We start from the raw sequence: 19751 nt of genomic DNA, 5'->3' as shown, positions 1-19751 counted from the left end.
AAACAAGAAAAGAGGAGCAGAAGAGAGAGAGAAAAAGAGAAGAGACATGAAGAGAGGAGCGAATGGACAGAGACAGAAAAAGGAGGAGACATGAAGACTGGAGCAGAGGAGGCCATAAGAAAAAGGAGAAGGGATATGAGAGGAGCAGAGGGGACAGAGAGAGAAAAAGAAGAAGACACATGAAGAGAGGAGAAGAGGAGACAGAGAAAGAAAAGACATGAAGTGAGGAACAGAGGAGCAAAGGAAAAATGCAGAGACGAGAGGCGTGTCGATGGTGAAGGGAGGTTAGGGGAGAGAGGAAGGTCAGACTGGCTGGAGAACAGGATGGAGCAGGACAGAAGGAGAACGAAAGCTGAGAAGAGTGAACCAGGAGAGGGAGAGGCAGGGCGAGAGAGCGCTCCATCACAGTGGCCAGAAATAAAGCCACATACTCGGGCCAGTCACGGCCCTGGGGACATCTGCAGCTCAGCCCCATGCAGGGCCCACATCGCTCTCCACTCTCACCATGCCTCTGGAACACATGGTGCTTCACGGGTGCAGCTCAGTAAGGCTCTAATGGCCAGTAAATGAGTAAAAGACATACCGCTTTAATGTTTCCATTACATGCACACTACACTCTAAATGACAGACTGTCCAATTGTTTCTAATTTGTGACACACATTTCATTTGTTTACATGAATAAGCTTTGAGCTTTTAATGCCAGTGAGCAGGGACATGGCCACTCCTACACACATATACACACAGGTTTGTAAATATATTTTTGTGGGGACTCTCCATTCATTTCTATGGGGAAAACTGTAATCACAACATGATGACCTTAACCCCTACCCAGCCCTAACCTTAACCATAAGTAACCAAGCAAAATATGGGACTTTTGACATTTTTGATTGCATTCACAGATCTTTGTGGAGACCTGAAAAATGGTCCCCACAATGTCACATAAACAGGCTTTTATTACACTGTGGGGGCCATTCAGTCCCTGCAATGTAATATAAAGCTAATCCACACACACACAGACAAACTCACCATCTCTGCATCAGGGCCTCCTCTCTGCTCGAGGAGCAGGGGCTTTTCCTCAGGAAACTGCTGCTCCTTCATGCCAGCCATCTTGGACAGCAACCTGCAATGGGCAGGCGTGGTCACCACGGCAACAAGTTACCATCAGGCCAGGTCAGTCCTCAGCCATACCTCACATAGTCCACCTGTATCACTGCACATCACTCATGGCCCCTCTGCCAAACCTCACCTTCTCTACACTTTAAATCACTTCTTTTTGGGTTATTGCAACTTTGTTGTCCTTGGGTGCAAGGGGATTGGTGAACTAATGAGGATCAGGGCAATATGACCCATGCGTACAACTGGACTAGGTCCGGCTGAGGCTCTGGGCCTTAGCACTGCCTGGTCAAAGCGGGCTAATGTACATTAGGCTGCAGTGCAGTCAAACTGATACCATACGGTTTGAGTCTCTGCAGGGTGCCCCCTACTGGCAATGTTAGGTCATGGACCGGTACAGACCAGTCATCAGAGAGTGGGCAGGGGTTGCCGAATCGTCCATCCTTAAGCAAAAGATGGATTATCTATCCGATAAGAGATACTGCAGCTGTCCCTTCAACTGAGGTCAGGGATACAGCAAGGGACGTGACCGAACATCCAGGCATCCGCAGCAATCTCCCAGCACCACTGACTATTCACTCTCAGCTTAGCAGTTCAGGGCAGAAATGTTGGATACACTCACTGTCTCTACACACACAGTCACACACACATTCTCACATGTTTACCTATCATTGTGGGGACTTGCCATGTTTGATTCCTTTCCAATAAAACCCAAGAACATACAAGAATTAATAATCATCTTAAAAATGGCTAAAGAATAAATGTCTCCACAAGTTTAGGGAAACGCTCCTCTTGACACACGTGTGCACAGAGTCACCACAAACTGCGGCTCGAGCACCCAGTAAGAGCATGAGACACACAAAAGAAGCTTCTGGGAATTTGACGAACAAACTCAGAGTTTTTGAGGAAATGCCATAACATGGAAACACCCGACGTGAAACAGAACATCCACAGTGTGAACACTGCCAGGGACGAGGACGGTGAGCAGCGATGGAGGAGCATCGGCGAACATCCCGGCACAGACAGCCCAGAGCAGAGCTTCTTCCCCTGCTTCCCGTTCTTCGTGAGGTCTGCCAGGTCCTCTCTCTGCCAACTGAGAACTGCTCGGCGTGCAAAGCCAAAAGCAACATAGCTCACTCTCCACTAGGACAATTGTGCTCTCCAGTCAATCTGGAACTTTCTGCAGTATTAAGGCTGCACCCCGAATTCAACATCCACATCTATATCATTGGTATAGTGACACTGAGGCTGGGGTAATCCACTCAGCCAGCAGCACGACAAAAGCTTTCAGAAGCTTCCAGAACCTCAGCAGATCTGTGCTTGTCCACAGCTGGAGGCTTTGGAGGCCCCTGGAGCCCCCACTTGCCAGCGAGGTGGCGTTTCATACAGATCAGTAATCCCCCCCCCTCCCCCCCACCATGCGTCACTTGGCTTTGGCCCCACGCTTGGCACCCCCTTCAGGACTAGCCCTAATCTCCCCTCCCCCTCTAAAGTATATTGGACATTTCCTTTGCCATTTCATCTAAAAGGATTTATATCAAATGGCCAAGCATCCACTTTAATAAAATGATTATATATCACATCTACAGGCCTAACTGGGCTGTGTGTGATGTGTGTGCTGAGGGCATATTATTTTCACAGATTTATTAATCAGAGGGATGGGATTCTGTACCTTGGGGGGGGGGGTTCAGTCGTGTGGGGACAAATGGAGCTTTAGGTGTGGCACAGCAGGAGCTAAACATGGCCCAAGCAGCAGCAGTTTGCTGGTTCTATCCACCAACAACGCACCACCCCTCCCCCTTTCACACAGACTGATGTTTAGCTTGGATGGTAAGACAGCAGGTGTGGTTAGAGAAATAGGAGAAGTTTTCGTAACAGACTAGCAGGACGCCCCATTCTATTTCCCACACGGGTTCTGGCCAGAGTCCATCTGCACCTTCCCCCCTCCACTGCAGCCCTGCCCTCAGACTCCGGAGCAGTTAGTTATCCCACTCTTAATTTACCACAGACTTCAGTCCTCAACAAATCAGCAGCAGAATACAATGGAACACAGAAAATCAGGACAGCTGGAAAACCTCCACTCTCACCACATTAAAGACCCTTTCTCAAAAAGACAATGCCCGTCAGACAAGTTAAAAAGGTTATTCTAGTTGAAAATGCCACGAGAAATTATAAATCAAGCTGAAAAATGATAAGGTAAATCAAGTTCAAATACTTCTCCCATCTGTTTTCGAGCTCAGCCATCCAATCAAAGGAAGGTTGGTGGAGCCCAATCAAATTCAAAAGCAGAAGTGAAAGTGAATATGTGAACAAACACCGGAAATGAAGGTTCCTTGCAGTTAATCTTTTGGTCAGATCCACTGATGTGTGTGGGTTCTCTGCATTACTCTGCTGGGCATAGGATTCAGACCCACAGCATTATGAACACTAGCAAAGACCTTTAACTGACAGCCTCATGCAGCCCAAATTCAAACACCAATGCAGGAGGTGTGACTCAATAGTGCAACCCACTGAGCCATGATGCTAACCTAATCATTAGACATTCATTAATAAATATTGACAAATTACAAGTACATGCTTTGGCAAGTACAAGTACAAGGGAAAATTTTAATATTGAATATTTTCTTCACAAAATCTCTAGTAATTTCCCAAGGGACAGCACTATTACCTCACACCTCCAGGGCGAGTGTTTGAATCCCACCCTTGGTTCTCGGTTAGGCTGCATGCTAGCCCAGTGTTTGTGTGGGTCCCCTACAGCATGACAGTGTACTGCGATGGACGGCCCTGGGCTTCATGGGACTGGTTCTCTGTGACCGGATACAAGCGTTTGGAAGACAGATGGATGGATTTTTAAATGCGTAACAGTTTTACAGATTTGATTAAGGTTTAGAATTATATTTAATGTGTTAGTGAAGAAAATTAGGGCCCCTCCTGGTTTTAGAGTTCACTGGGAAAGTACACATTGTATTACTGAAAATTTTACAGTCCCTATGGGCTTATATTATACCTAGTAAAAACAGGGAAGAAATCCTTTCCAGTTCTTCCAGTTCAGACTAGGAAACAGAAAAAGTGTATTTTCTTCACAGAGGACATAAGACGTTTTTTGTTTTTTCCCTATTCTCTGGTTTTCCACCGACATCTAACTAGGCCGCATTTGGAGCCAAACTCGTTGCCATGCCAACTGTCGGCAGAGCTCAGGAAATCTCTCCGAGTTCTGCTCAGGCTTAAGCCTCGCGTGCCTTTAAAAGCCTCCTCCCGGCCCCCTGCTCCTCGGACCGCCTCACAGAGGACAGGCGGAAAGCTCTGGTGACGTCGCCCTCTGCTTCGAGCAGCTCACTGCTGTCCCCGCCCTCTGTGTGCACAGAGCCCGTTGGAGGGGATCGCCATAGGATCAAGCTCCATCAAAGCCCTGAACTGGCTCTATGCCTCTGTGTGACACCCCCTGCCCCCCCACTTCCAAACCTAGCAACAGACTCCGAAAATGGGCATTGTTTGAGAAGCAGCCATCATTAAAAAAAAAAATATATATATATATATATATATATATATATATACACACACACACACACACAGTGTGTGTAGAGTTTGCTGAGTCCAGTGCCAAAAATGAATTTGTTGATTAAAAATAAAGCGGAAGGACCCCCCTCTGCCCTCGGGGTGTGCTGGCGTGCCTGGCAGCCAAAATACAGAGCCCGCATCCGGGGCTCAGGTCCGGTGCCAGCCGGGCAGAAGGAGAGGCCGTGTGCGGCCCTCAGCGGGGCTCTGCCAGCACTGAATCATTAACCCCTCGCTGCCCAGTTTCACCTTCAGAGGAGCCTGCAGCTTTTGCAGACCTTTGATGCCACGGGCACAAAAGACTGGTGTTTAAAAATTCACTAGATGGCCCCTTTTTCCACAAAAGGCGGGAAGATTGAGTCTAAAATCAGGCGAAACAGACCGATTCACATTTCCCGCATGGTTGTTTCGCCTCCACTGTCACGCAGATCCCCTCGGCTGAATATTCCAGAGCCTTCAGAGATGTACAGGAAACATTGACTGGAAGAAGAAGGGAACCTATAGACCAGCAGTCCTGTTTCCCAAAACCACCCTGAATTCATTGGGGCTCCACTATGTTTCTCAAAAACAGTCCATCCTGTGTGAAGCTCCGACGGTGCACAAGCAGGCGATGCCGCTAGTGTTTTTGTCCATCTGTGCCGTGCCTACAGATGCGAATGCCGGCTAAGAGCAGGCAGGTTTTTTTGATCAGCTAGCCCTGGGAGAAGAATCTCATAATTCAGCTGAGCGACACGCAAGCCCACATCGGGACATGTCCTCCACCTCCCAGCCCTCCCCCACCCCCCACAGTCAGATACTCATATAAATCCTCTTTAGAAGCCATATCAGTTATTGTGGATCAGAAGATCAGCTTGCTCAATTGCTGGGATGTAGAAAAGTACTCTCCATCATTCCCAAAGCCCAAACAGGATGTCGTGATCCCCTCAGTAAGCTCCTCTCTGAAAGATCAGATGTGCGGACTCTCGTCGCCTCAAGCATCTGATTGAAAAAGTGAAGCTTAATCTCAAAAGGAACCAGCCCCACCCTCACCCCCCCCCCCCCACACCCCGCTGCCTCAACCAAAAAACAAAGACGTGACAAGTATGTGAGATGGACAGGCCATGCACTTCCAGAATCAAAATCCCAAACAGAACATCCAGAGCCAGCTTTTAAAGCAGATGGGTACAGGTCCAACATGAAGGAATGTCATGGCCCCAGCCCAGCAGAAACGCACGCAGTCACGACGGGAGGGGGGCCACGACGGGGACGCCGGGGCGACCGTCGCCGGGCGACCGCCCGCTGTCGACCTCCTGCCGTCGACCCCACTGAAAGGGCTGGCTCATGACCAGATGGAGGTGCAGTGGAACGAGGGGTTAGGGTGGAGGATGACGGAAAATTCGAGGGGAGAATAGGAGGGAGGCGGGAAGCTGCCGCGCACATACACACCCAGGCTACGTACATGGTCTGGAGCAGGCTCTGTGCAACACGGCAGCTAGCCGTAGCAAGGAAGCTCCCCACCAGTCCAGGCCCCATCTATTTGAACGAAACCAGACCAAACCAGTTGATGGTAAACGAGGGAACTCGCAGAGGACACAGAGGCACAGAAACGCGAGGCGGGTGAGTCAGGCGGCATCTTAGCAGCACTGACCTGCCAGCAGAGCCACTGACACGCTCATCCATCTTCTGCTCCTGCAAGTGTTAAACTCAAAACTGCTTTTCTTTCTCGTAATAATAATTCTTATATTACCTTTAGGACAGTGTTATGTCCCGGGGGGACGATTAGAGTGTGTTGATCTTACTTGCCCGGGAATTCACCGCGAACACGATACGCCTGGTTTTGTTTGGGCAGTGCACATGGCGTCTCACGGAACCCAGCACACACCCACACAGTCCACTGAAGTCCGGTTCCAGCCAGCAGCAGCCCTCCAATGGACCCTGTCTGCCCGGGTGCTGAGCACATTCGCCGTGACCTTGCACACCCACCCTTTATACACCTCCCGGTATCAACAAGTTACCCAAGAGGAACAAAAGATGCTGTCGACCAAATGGAATAGCGACCTCGGCAGAGAGCTCTAAGCTGAGGGACGGGGCTTTCAGCAGCATCGGTAAACAAAACGCATGACCTCGTCCCCGTCTGCGCTACAGGCGCCAGGAAACATCCAGTGTGCCGTCATTTCTGTCACTGGAGAGTGTCAGCTCTTATCTCCAAGCCACATGATTGTATTACTGCGGCCCCGATGGTGCTCAGTGCTTTGCATAGAAGAAGTGCTCGGTTCTGGCAGCCCCCTTTGTGTCCGTGTCGATCACCCTACCCGTGATGGCGTGACAGATCCATGGCAAACGCACACGCATCAGGGCACACGGGGCGTGGGTTCCCTCAGCAGCGCTCGTTCTACCATTACCCCCCTCCCCCCAACCCCCAGCATCTCAGGAGGTTAACCTAACGAGTTCAGAATCTCAGACACCATAACAATCCTGGAGAGACACCTCCCACTGTCAGACCCCCGCAAATCTCGGAAACAACAACAACAGCAATAAATGAATTACTGAATCAAATAAAGAGCAAAATAAGCAGAGCAGCGCAGGGTGGGAGGCAGTATCGTACCTGTAATGGTGGTGCAGGTTTCTCCTCTCTCAGTCAGCGTCTGGCTGTCTCTCTTGCTTTTCCCTCTGTCTCTTCGGGAATGTGTGCGCGTGTCTGCGTGTGTGTGTGTGTGTGCGCGCGCGCGCGTCTCAGAGGCTGTCTGTCCTATGAGGTCGCTCCTATCTGTATTCTCCCCCAGCCTGCGGCCCCGCCCCCGCCCCTTCACACTCTCTCAGCCCTCCCATCTCTCCATCTTTCCATTTCTCCTCCTCCTCCTCCGTAGCAATAAACAGAAAGCACGTGTCAGCCCAGATGATGCAGTGCTCGGCTGCCTGGCGCGAACATGCCACCTCGACAGACTGGGAGAGAGGAAGAGAGGAGGGTGAATAAATGGGAGGGGGGGGGTTCAAGTACATATATGGTGCTGCAGATGCCTCTCTCTGGAGGAGACGTTTCATTATCTACATTTAACCAAATATCACATATCTACCCATCACTGAATGCGCGACGCTGTGCTTGCCATGTTGCCCGCTCCTCGCAGTCCAATGCATGCTCCTGTCGCAATTCCTTCTCAGTGTATGTCACAGTATCTGTCAGCATACAGCCCAGTTGTACCCAACATGATTCCCACCAGCCTGGCTGCGTGGCATTAACAGTTATTATTCTGTTCTGTGAGACCTATAGACAATTCTGCCCAGAAGCACAACAGATGAAAGGGACATCTGCCAACTGACCCGCCCCCCACCACAGACAATCACACGCTCACACACACTCATACACGCTCCGTCTGCTGTCTGACTCCACTGCCTGATCCTTTTCTTTACGAGGATGTCATTACGATCACTGCCTTCTCCCGCTTTCTCACAAGAAAGGAGGGAGAGGAGGGGGAGGAGATAGGTGCAGGAGAGAAAAGAAAATCCACACAAGAGGCCACTCAGTAGGGACTGCCGGAACACACTAGAACTCTCTGGAACATGCTGTAGCACTCTGGGGCTGAATCTGGCCAACCCGTTAACATACAACACATGCCAATCCCTGCTAAAACGCCACATCTGAGCATAAAGCAAATTACGAAAGACGCAGAGCGCCCCACATGGAGCCATGCCAAGCACAATGAACCCGAGAGGACAACCCCGTTGGGAGGGACACACCAAAAGCAGCCGCAATAACAGGCTCAGCGTATAAACACAACCAGCTCGACGAAACTGAGAAAGACCAAAACAAAAAGGCTGTACACAGACTTTAGGGCTCCAGTTATAACACGAAATGTGGAAAAACACATCTTCCCAAAACCACTCACTACAATGCTTCAGAAGAAGGACTGGTCTTATCAGGAATGATGAACACAGCGTGTCTGCCAGGCACTAGGAACTCGGTCACAGCCTAAGGGTAAAGATGATCTTAAATGCTAATTGACTTGCTCGATTTAAAAGTGCCACTGGCTGAGGCGAGATGCAATTAGTTACTCGTCATCTGTGATGTGAATGTTACAAAACTAATTTTGGCATCCAAAGTGGATCTGATGTGATTCCAAGAGACAGGACAAGGTGGTGCTGGGTCTACTCACCGTTTCAGTGACCATTTCAGGAGAGGTCACGGCTCACTGTCCTCACGCATCCACTCTGAAAGTAAAAAGGCCACCATTTTATCCTTCTTGAAAAGGTCTCGGATAGCCGATGAAGGTGGACATGCAGGTCAATGAAAGGTTCTCTGCGGCACAGCTCTGCGAGCCAGGCCTGAAATTACATTTATGTTAATGTTTATCCAAAGTGACGGACATTGGAGAAAGCTGGGCCAGACAACCCCCTGGAGCAACTGGGGCTTAAGGCCCCCATGCTGCCTTGCTCAAGAGGCCAACGGTGACATCAGTCTGCCAACAACAGGATCTGAACCAATGACCTTCTGCTGACAGGCACACTACCTCGTCTTATGCATTTTATATCAGTGTTTAAAGACAGACACCACAATTGAGAAAACGATTAACAAAATGGAATTAAAGTCATAATTTGAAGTGTATCATGTCTTCTACACTCTAAGTATTGCATAAGTCCAGGGCTGTGCTAGTGTGTGCATGTATGATAGTCTGGTATCCAATCCAGAGTATGTCCCAACCCACAATCGCCCTAGGCTGCCTGACATAACTTCCTGGATTCCCACAATCCTCACCAGGGTAAGTGCTACGATATGGATGGATGGATGATGCATGGATGCATGCATAGATGGATAACACTTTCTACTGAATACATCAGAAACAGTGTTACTGTTCAACAGAAAATGACTGGTCTTACCAATCACAAACCAGGTACTAGATGTCAGTGAATACACAACAGATTTTAAATGAACAGCTCACAAATGTTATGTTTGCAGTATATACCCAAGAACCCAGGCCCAAAGAATGTGCAACATTACAAGAACACATTACAAGAATGCATCCTGAAAAAATAAATAAAATTGTACTCATCTTGGAAACTGTTTCCACAGATTCTATATGGTTTTCATTACTAAATGCACTGTCCCACTGCATTCCTTTTAGATGTGGTAGTTTGCAGTTTGTTACTGATCCTGGACCAGCACTGCGCAAAATCTGGTCATTTTTTAAAGCTTGAAACTTGAGAAAAGTCAAAAAAGAAAAAAAGAAAAAAAAAACAGCACATGGCCATGGTAATTTCCACAAGGCGCCACAAAGCAGCTGTAACTTCTTGGACTGTAACCCCGTTACCTGGGATACACAGTTGGGTTCCCAGTATTACAAGAGGAAAATTGTTAGGCAACGAAAGAATAAAGTGTTATTATCCAGTAAGTAAAAATCGCAGCGCGTATATGTATGCATATACGCAAATTGGTACTATGTACTCTGTAGTTCTCTGTAGCACTGATGATAATTTTTCCATGTTTGATATTACCTTTCAAACAGAGATCGGGAACTGGGCCCCCTCTGTTCTTTTTGGCCTCTTTTGCTTGTTGATAGAGTATCACTCAGGTCAGCAACTGAACAGCCAGTAAAATAAAAGTGTCCTTCAGGAGTCTCCTACAGCCCTGTGTGGCACACAGTCTTAACAGGACTTGAAATAAGCTCCATGTGATACTCTCTGCTCAGAGATAGGCACTCCCAGTCGCCCACTCGCAGCAGAAGGTGTTCATTTCCAGCACGCAGGATCAAGCTCTCGGTGCTGTTTGCTATCAGATCTTCACCTCTGTCCATCATCTGGTTCTCTGTCCATGTCTCACAGTCATAAGTGACCTGCAAACCAGACACCAATTATATCAGGGCCAAGGGTGTCCTGACACCTGAACACAGATGGACAAGCACACAGAAACTTCTAGCTACCAGACCTAACTTGTCAGGTGGTGAGAAAGCAGATTCACGCTTGTGTTCTGAGTAACCAACTGAAGCTGATAAAAAATTAATTTAATAATAATTAACACAACAGGCATTAAAAGCACCATATCCATCGTACTTGTCTATGGCATCTGCTTTGTGGTTTCACAAGGAACCAGTCCAAGTGTAGCCTCCGTGGGAAGAGACCATGTTCTTACACGAGCGACAGTTCAGCTGATATGAAAGTCTGGATGCTGTGTTTCCTGGAAGTGTGTTGTCTATACACGATAGGACTATAATCAGTGCTAGGAAGCCAACGTGATATTGCACAAAACATTTCATTTTACCTGTATTTGGCTTGTTAAATCACCCAGGGGACAGTTTATGATAAACACTCCCTCCCACCAAGGGTCAGCAGCTGTCCTTCATCCCCAAACCCCATTCTTCTTTGGTGCAGAGCCCCCCAGTGGTGACAGGTGATAAGACCATGAGAACGCTCACTGCAGGAGTTATCGCTGGAAAAAACGGCCCACCCTAAGGACTTCAGAGAACACTTCAGAACCTTGCCTAGCCTGATCAGCAGATGACAAAAGGGACAAAAGTGTCTCCCTCTCACTCACAGACACTCCTGGGAAGAGAGAACTACCACATAATCCCTTTTGAAGCCCCTTGGGATGCTTAAGGTGGGTGTTTATGTTAATAAGACTTTAGAGAGAACACTTTAGAGAATCATTATTTTGCGAAATATTACAGAGTGCTGAACACTTACAGTAATGTGTGATTTTAAGGACCATTCGTAGTTACTGGACCTACACTTTGTCTACTGAGGTCCAAATATTCTTACACAAGGACCCCTTATGGTTATCTATTGAAATATAAAAATCAACAAAACACCTGACACAAGGCAAGACATAGTGTACAGAAAGTGTGCCCTGGCTACTATTTGAAATATGCAGACATAACTATGTATTTACTTTAGATTAACCAGATTAACTTGAGCTTGTGTTGCATTTTGATATTCCTAGAGGCACCCCTGAAATCCCTCTCACACATGCTCACACAGGAACACAAAGCACACAGCTCCATGACAACCATTTCATACAGCATTAATGCTGCCTTAAAATACCCCAGCAAGCCCCAGAACATGACTTCCGAGTACAAAGAACGGTAATATTCTGCAAGGAGGCCTTCATCATGTAATTGTCTATACATGTCTCAGCTGAAGGCATAGCAGCATTCATGCCTGAGTCACATCTCTTCAGAAGGAGACATTCTGCAGGCTGTATTTATAACACGACAGATGATCTGCGCAGTCAGCTGCAGATCCACTTCAGCCACATGGGGTCGATGGTGTCCCGCCTCAATCCCCTCCACAGACACACATTTATGAAGGTGAGATACGCATCACCACCCCTGCCCATCCCCCTAGATACACCGCCAATCCTGTTCAGGTACTGGAAGAACACAGGCACAGTGCTAAGAGCCATCTCCCTCAGTGCTTCCCTTCCACATAGGATGATCGAACCGTTTCCAATGGCAGCAGCTTCAGGAGTGTCTAGGGGGTGGGCTTAAAAGCTCCTTCAGAGTCCCCAATCCTCTGTGCCGCAGCCCCCTCCCTCTGCCCGCTGGCAGAGTGAGTTGCTGAGCTCCACCTTACTTCCCCCCCACGACTCCGTGCCTGGCAACAGCAAGAGAGGGTTGTTTTCTTTCCGTTCTGTTGTTTGCCACTTTTCCAGAGTGCCTCGCCATGCTTTCTCTGGAAGAGCACATGGTGTAGAAGAGGGCATCACACAACGGGGGTGGACAGGCAGCCCCAGGGGCTATGGGCCGAGAGCCACCATTCCCTGCTTACCGCCCAAACGTTCCTTCTCACCTTGAGCGGGGAGTTACTGAGACAGAGTTCATACTTCCAGGTCTGACAACAAGACACCCCCTTTTCATTCAAATTCAAATTATTCTCTATAACTCTCCACACGCAGCTAAGCAATTCCCATATTTACCATGTTAAGATATAATAATACCCAAAGTGCATCACTCATCAGAAAAAATGCGGCTGTTTACGAAGATTGAGAATAAGGTATTCCCTTTATTGACACAGTACAGCAGACTCCCCCCCCACCCCACCCCCATAAAAGCACTTGTTAATTAATCGTGTGTACACTAATCACGCTGAACCTGACTGCTGTTTAAATAAACCATTTGTTTCAGATTCCTTCTCCCCAGTGTACAATGTGTGCCATCAACTCCAGGGTCTGTCAAACTAGAACCCTCAGCAATGCCCACATTGTTTCTCTCTTCTGGCCTTGAAGAAAATTAGGTAAGAGGACCACCCAGATGTCAGGAATTAGCCACAGTTCAAGCGATATTTAGGGCACTAGAATGGATGAGACACATGTTTACTCATCTCATCTGTATACTTACATCCTATTAAGCGCAAATGTCAGCCCTATGTACCAACCACACTGGACTCCTCTTCCTCCCTACAGCCTAAATTCCCGAACCCTGCCTGTTGCTTCTGCCCTAAGCGATGTCCTAAGCTGGTCAGGATATGCAAAGTTTCAGACAAGTTAACAGCTTATAGCAATCAGATGCACCTTGAGCTCTGCAAGGATAACACCATCGCTGACTGGCTGAACTGACACCTCCATCAAAGCTCAGGTCAGTACAGCCCAGCTCTACAGCATCCCCACAGGCTGAGACAGATAACGCAGAGCAAGACCTCTCCCATAGTAAACAGGATCTTAAGCACACGCAGAACATCACACACGTAACTTGGCGGGCAGCAGCCAGGCCAAACCGTGTGCTCAAGGTCAAATAATGGTCCCAAGCTCCGTCTCCCCTCGGTGTGTGGGGGGAGGGCCGGCCGCACTCGGCACAGTGCCGCGCAGGCTCACTCCCAGGGCCTCGCACAGTGACTCATGCACATGACGACAGCCGCACCTCCTTGTCACTAACTTGAATGTCACCTCGCAGCAGCAGCAGCAGCAGCAGCAGCACAGCCGCGAGGAGCAGGCAGGCGGCACTCCGACACAAACAAGCAGCCGACCCCTGCCAGTACCACCACCAGGCCTAACATGGCAACATGGGCCCCCGACACAGCAAGTTTACGGCAAAGCAGACTTTCCTCTATAAACAGTTACTATTATACCAAGATTGAGAGTCGGGGGAGGAAAAAAAACAAGTATTCCTGAGTTGGCACTGAAGCCAAACAGTCAGCAAACAGTTTCCCTGAATTTAATGTTTGTTGGCTTTCACAAAGTCTAACTGATCTCTATCTCAAGCAGAAACAAACACTGAGGGTCAAATTTCAGCAACCTTCCGGGCTCATCCAGATGAATTCCGTTATGGATTTAAAAGCACTTACAGCTTCCTGTATGAGTAAACTGGAAATGAAAACTCAAAGTAAAAACACAGAAAATAAACATGACATAAACCAGCAGTTACAAGAGCTGCAGATAGACAGTCTTTCCAAAACAGTTCCGAGGACTCCAATATCAAACAATTCTTATAAAAACACACATGACAATGCGTGATGGGCCCAGGTGTCTTACCCAGGTTCATATGACACTGTAAATATATCTGGATTGGACGTTCATATAACAAACCCTCAGGCTCCAAACACAAACCTGACAACTAATATATTCTGATTTGCCTATTAATGTGAGGCAGGCCTGTACCCCCCTGCAAGATCTGTTATGTCATTTTAACAGCAAGGTAGAGATAAGAAATGCTTTTAAAATTCATAAAGCTACATTCGCTTAACACGTAACCATCTGCTCTGGTAATTAGTCATGGAATAGGCCTGTAGCCCTGCTCTTGCAGTGCGCGCGTGGTTTCAAAGTGGGCCGGTCTGAGCACAGCCCACAACCTTCACCCACACCCACACCCTACAATGATCACATACACGTTCATGAAACTGCATCTGGCAATCGGGCGACAAGGACAGCCAGCATCCGACAAGAGGAGGAATGGACACACCACAGCACTGTGGTGACAAGCTATTAAAGAATATTTATATGTGTTACTATTTACAGGTGTTCTATAGAAACCTGGGGTTTCCAAAAAAAAAACCCTAAAAAAAATTTAAAAAACACCAACAGAAAATAAACAGTTTTTATTCAAAAACAGAAAGATCCACAGAGATTTGGGGCCCGCGGTAAAAGTTGTCCACCGCTCCCCCACCACTACCAATCAACACTGCGTTCGCTTTCTCCATTTTGTTTGTTTTTGTTTTGTCTGACGTTGGGGGTCTTTGTGCAGCACTGGCAGGTCACAGCTCCTCGTTCCCATTTGCTCAACCGGATGGCCTGTTTGTGCGCTGCTCGGATCACACATTCAGATCGAAACTGTGCTCATTAACCTCTCCGCAGGAATCCGAAAAAGGGGAACCAGTGACTCAGCAGTGTGAACACAAAAGAAAGCTAAAAAAGATAGAGGCGCCACCAAAGGGGCCGCCCAGCTCCCTGGCTCCTCACTCCTGCACCTCCGTGATCTTTCTCTTGCGGTAGTTGAGAACCAGGCTGGAGGCTGTGAGGTGTGAAGAGTGTCCCTTCTCCCAGCGCTGGAAATCATTAAGCCCGCTCTGCCCAGCCTGGAATAGCGCTCTCTCCAGGCCATCCAAACGCTCCACTAGCAAAGACGTGTCCTCATTGTAGGCGTTCTGAGAGGAGTCCATAGTCCGACGGAAGCGTCCAATGAAAGTCTATGGAGACAGCAGGCAGTGAGCAAGGTAAAAGTACAAATATCTGAGGAGCAAGCAGGGACCAGAATTACATTATACATAAAGAAGTCATGTTCACTAAAGTAAATCAGGAACAAAGGTAAACGTTGTGGTTCAAAAAGCTGTTCTTGTAAATGGCTTAAGTCCTAGATGGGGCTCTGCTATTATACCCCGGGGAGCACTTAACCTGAATTGCTTTGGTAGAAACACAAAACCCTGTAACACGGCATATCAGTAAATATAGAGTAAATTCATTTCAAAAGATTAAAACCATTTACCTATTTGCATTGATTAATCAGAGCCATTATGAGGAGAAATCCAAAACTAAGCTAAAGCCTGGATTTAGCAACAGAGGGAGAAATGGCTTCCCCTGGTGGCCAAAGGGGACAATTCTATGCCGCTCACAGGAGAAAAGCAACAGAATGTCATTCTACCAGTTCCTTTGTTTTCCAGACCATTTGACATCGCTGCCAATTAAATACAGCACAGCAGACGGAATAATGTCAAGAGCCAGGGCTCATTATTGCAAAAGCTATGCTCTAAAGCCCAATATAATAAAGTCCTTTAAATGCAAGAACAAATAAAGCTGTAGGTAGGGGCTGGGCGGTATATGTCGTCTACTTACAATATACATTAATATTAGTATTATTTTTTTATGAGACATGGGATAAAACAATATAAACTGATATACTTTATAGTGTGTTAAAATTATGGCCGTCAAAGTTTGGCTATGATGTTGCACACAATCCCAGGATGCACAGCTAAAATCCAAACTTCAGCATCTCACAGGGAACCTGATGGGAGGGGTTACAGAAATAGGTTTGAGGTATAGATTCCTAGGGTATTTTTTTTTTTTACCTAAACATTCACCTTCTGTTTTGAGAGCAAAGTCATAGATTGAGGGGGAAAAAATATCTGTTACTAGACATAGTGGACTAAAATGCTTTCATGCTGCAGCTGCTTTATTTGACTCATGGGTCAGTCCGTGTCAAATCAACCAATGTCCAGAAAGGTTCCATGGGCATCATGCCTGATTTTGATGAAAACTTGGTATTTTGATCCTTATAGAGAACACTGAAAATTCCCCAAGTTTTATTTTAAAATTCTGATGCAGTCCTGTGACCATTTTCAGATAACCATTTATTCTTTGATATATTGCTATTTAGAATGAATTTGCATCTGCTTACAGTATATTCCTCAAATAACAAAAATATAGAAGAATATTGGATGTTGGTGTAGTGGCGACCCCACAGCTTGGGTTCAGAATCCGAAAAAAAAACTGTCTGGGGTTGAACCATAAACTGATATTTGCAGGTCCATAACTTTGAAGTGCTTCCCCTGAGCTTAATACCCGATTCTGAAAGAGCAGGGACAAGTATGCCAGGAGAGCAATTTTCAACTCTCTAGCATGTTTAGAAGCGAAGATATGGTCTCCTGAAAACCCTTACAAATTATATGCGCGATTCGTGAGTGCAAAAAAGGGGCGTGGCACCCAAATTTGAAAGAGCCATAACTTTGGACTGCATCAGAATTTTTCAATAAAACTTGGGGAATTTTCAGTGTTCTCTATAAGGATCAAAATACCAAGTTTTCATCAAAATCAGGAATGATGCCCGTGGAGCCCCTGGTTGATTTAGCATGGACCTCATGAACCTCATGGAAGACTGACTTACGACTCAACATTTAGCCCACATCACAGAAAATACCAAGCTATATTTCATGAATGGCTGTTCTGCCTATAAATACTGAGATTTTTTTGGATATACATCACCCAGTAGTAGCTGTGGGTACACATCATTTTAATTTCCATTGTTTTCAGTTAAACAGAGAGGAATGTCGTACGGAGACCTTGTGAAATCATAGGCAGCACTCACTTGCAGAACAGTCTGGGCAATCTCTGTGTTTTCTGGGCTGTCAAAGTGCAACAACTGGGAGCCCAGGCCATAATAATAGGGCCCCATCTTGTGCAGGTCCACCACGGTGGGGTCAGCCCCAAACACGGTGCGCCAGCCCTGTCGGTACACCTTGGGCAGCTGCACAGCCAGCGTGCGGCGCTTATGTTCGTACAGGCCTTTGGCGAGCCACAGTGGCATCTCCATCTTCACTCCCTACAACAAACAGCCACACCAGCATCAGTCACACAAAACCAATCCTCCTACAAATCATCATACAGAACAAGAAAATGGCACAAAGGAGGATCCAGGCTTTAAGGCTAAATCCTTACAGTAACTAGTGGTTGTCTTACACCAGCTAGGGAGCATGGAGCCAATCCTAGATAGTACAGGGCATATGAACACCCCAGACACGAAACCAGCCTTTTGAAGAGGACACACACACAGACATATATTATGGTCAATTTCGAGATACCAATACAGCGAATTGCATGGCTTCGGGCTGCAGAAGCAAGCCAGCATAATAGATTGACCACGCAAATACACAGAGCAGAGACAGGATTTGAACCTAGCCTGCCAATCTCAAAAGCATATTGCAGGCTTTCCTGTCAAGCAACTACTTCGTAGGAGGACATTTTTTGTCCTCCTATAGGTCACAGCAAAAGCCTTAAAGTCAAAAATATTGTGTCTTACAAAGGTGAGTGTTTGCAGAAACACTTACTGTGGGTGCTTGGCAGCCATGATGACTGGCATTTCAATGAAATACTTCTGTAGAGCCAAATACTTCTTAGCGTAAAGCAATTTTTAACAATTCTCTGCAATATTTGTTGTTTTAGTGGTATAGCAAGTGTTACACTATACACTGCCGTCATGGATACGATCACCGCTAATGGCACCTTAGATCCACTGCTCAGGCGCAAATTACCGGTTACTTCCATAAATAAGTTAATATGTGACAAGGTATTACCTCGGGGATGTCCCGCGTATCGCTGGACTTTTCCAAAAAACCAAGCCGAGGAAAAGCGGTCTCGGTCATGCAGGGCAGCTTCTCGTGAGAGAGCAAGATGTCGTCCAAAGACAAGAAGTTCTCTTCCATTCCCACTCCGGGTGGTACGGGCATATATGACTGCTTCTCCATGAAAACTCGGTGAGTCCCGGGCGGGTTAAACTGAGATGTTCAGCGGTCCCAAGAACTTCGTCACAGCCTAAACCGAACAACAAAACAGACCTAAATCGCCCTCGCACGAGCACAAGCTGAACTTTAGCGCTCAAATTCGAATTGACGTCACTGTTTACGCTCCTTTCAGACAGCATCAATCGAATGCCGAGCTACTGCCGATCGCCGTGAGTGGCTTACGAAGCTGTTCTCCAATAGCTGTTACCAGTAGTTTTACGAGAAGAAAGCGTCGTGTTTTCGATGGCTACGCTGAACATTAATCTATCGAAAGAGCTCTTTCTATCTCATTCTGTACAATTGGATTTCTGGACGCGAATTCCACTTCTTGAAAAGATTTAACTACCAAATCAATTTATAGTCATTTATTTTACGGTGTCATAAAATGATATTTCCCAATGACATAAATGAAGTTTATTATTAACAAGTTTGCGGCCAAAATAATTATATCAGACTACCTTTTTTTCAACATGAGATTTATCGACAATAAATCAGTAGGCAATTTTGTAAATGTTCATAACAAGCATCAGATAGTGGTCCCTAATAGTTCATTTCAATTAATTTTCTAAATAATATTTATATAGTGTCTTTTACAACACAGTTGCTCTAGGGTACACTGCAATAAATTGTTGTTTATTATGTATTATTTGTGGATTGTTTGCTATAAATTGTTGATAACCATGTTAATATTTCAGATATTTTAAGGTCAAATTGTTCGCAAACATAAATAGATCCAAATATACTCATGTGCATATTTATACAATGTCGCCAAGTTACTAGTAAGTTTGCTTAATTAACTACTAGGTGAAGAGCTAATGAAGGTGGTTGCAGTAACCCGCTTGACCATTAGAGGTCTTCATCCATTTATCGCATCCTATGGACCTGGAGTAGGTTCCAGGCAGCATGTGGCACAAACATGCTGTACACACTGGACGGAATGCCCCTCAGTCGCTGGTCACATATATTACGGGGGATTTAGGGATCCCGGCTACTGTAACTGCACGCCTTTGGACTGCAGGACAGAGCGGGGACAAGGAAGTTCTTCACACAGAGAGCGGAGCCGGTAGCTTGTCTGAGGCTGGAGTGCTACCCTTACTTCATCGGCTCGAGCATCCCGTGTTGCAATCACGAGTTTCCTACAACCATATTCTGTTCAGCAGTATGATCCCTTTAAGAATGCTGTATTTATAAAGTCTCATATATAAAACCACAATGTAGTTATAATTTACTATCGTGTATAAACAGCTAGTATTTTATTAAACCCTTGGTGTGCATGCCCTTTATAAACACACACGCATACACACGACGTAACACGACATAAATTTGTTAACATCTGACACTGTGACCATGGCGAGTATCCTCACGAAGCAGAAAATATGTAATCACGGAAATAATGTATTTTCGGGTGGAGATCC

General features: G+C 46.6%; 2 protein-coding genes across 6 annotated transcripts in view; both read right to left on the bottom strand.

The window, feature by feature from the left end:
- ndrg4 (NDRG family member 4) overlaps positions 1-7392 on the bottom strand; it is a 36900-nt gene extending 29508 nt beyond the window's left edge. For 3 of the 5 annotated variants that reach the window (XM_048972236.1, XM_048972237.1, XM_048972239.1), the window contains exons 1-3: positions 7253-7359; positions 6107-6180; positions 1027-1120 (exon numbers count right to left, since the gene is read on the bottom strand). In XM_048972236.1, the coding sequence (XP_048828193.1) occupies positions 1027-1120; positions 6107-6180 (168 nt within the window). In that variant the 5' untranslated portion in view covers positions 7253-7359. Of the gene's footprint in view, positions 1-1026; positions 1121-6106; positions 6181-7252 lie in introns of all 5 variants that reach the window. The other 2 variants (XM_048972238.1, XM_048972240.1) reach the window with 1 other exon arrangement.
- Positions 7393-14649: 7257 nt separating this feature from the next.
- Positions 14650-18546, bottom strand: gins3 (GINS complex subunit 3). Its single transcript, XM_048972766.1, has 3 exons — positions 18130-18546; positions 17145-17378; positions 14650-15252 (listed from the first exon to the last, which is right to left on the bottom strand). The coding sequence occupies exons 1-3, from the start codon at positions 18298-18300 to the stop codon at positions 15022-15024; spliced, it is 636 nt and encodes a 211-aa protein (XP_048828723.1). The 5' UTR covers positions 18301-18546; the 3' UTR covers positions 14650-15021.
- Between the last annotated feature and the right edge of the window lie 1205 nt (positions 18547-19751).

Source organism: Brienomyrus brachyistius, chromosome 13 (genome assembly GCF_023856365.1).
Source record: "Brienomyrus brachyistius isolate T26 chromosome 13, BBRACH_0.4, whole genome shotgun sequence".
NCBI classification, from domain to species: domain Eukaryota; kingdom Metazoa; phylum Chordata; class Actinopteri; order Osteoglossiformes; family Mormyridae; genus Brienomyrus; species Brienomyrus brachyistius.
Note: the sequence above shows the minus strand (reverse complement) of the source record. Positions and strands in the feature narration are given on the sequence as shown.

Coding starts and splice junctions, on each gene's coding strand:
- gins3 (XM_048972766.1), bottom strand. CDS start 18,300: ATGGAGAAGCAGTCATATATGCCCGTACCACCCGGAGTGGGAATGGAA. Junction 17,379..18,129: donor ATACGCGGGACATCCCCGAG/GTAATACCTTGT, acceptor TGTTTGTTGTAG/GGAGTGAAGATGGAGATGCC. Junction 15,253..17,144: donor TTGCCCAGACTGTTCTGCAA/GTGAGTGCTGCC, acceptor CTGTCTCCATAG/ACTTTCATTGGACGCTTCCG.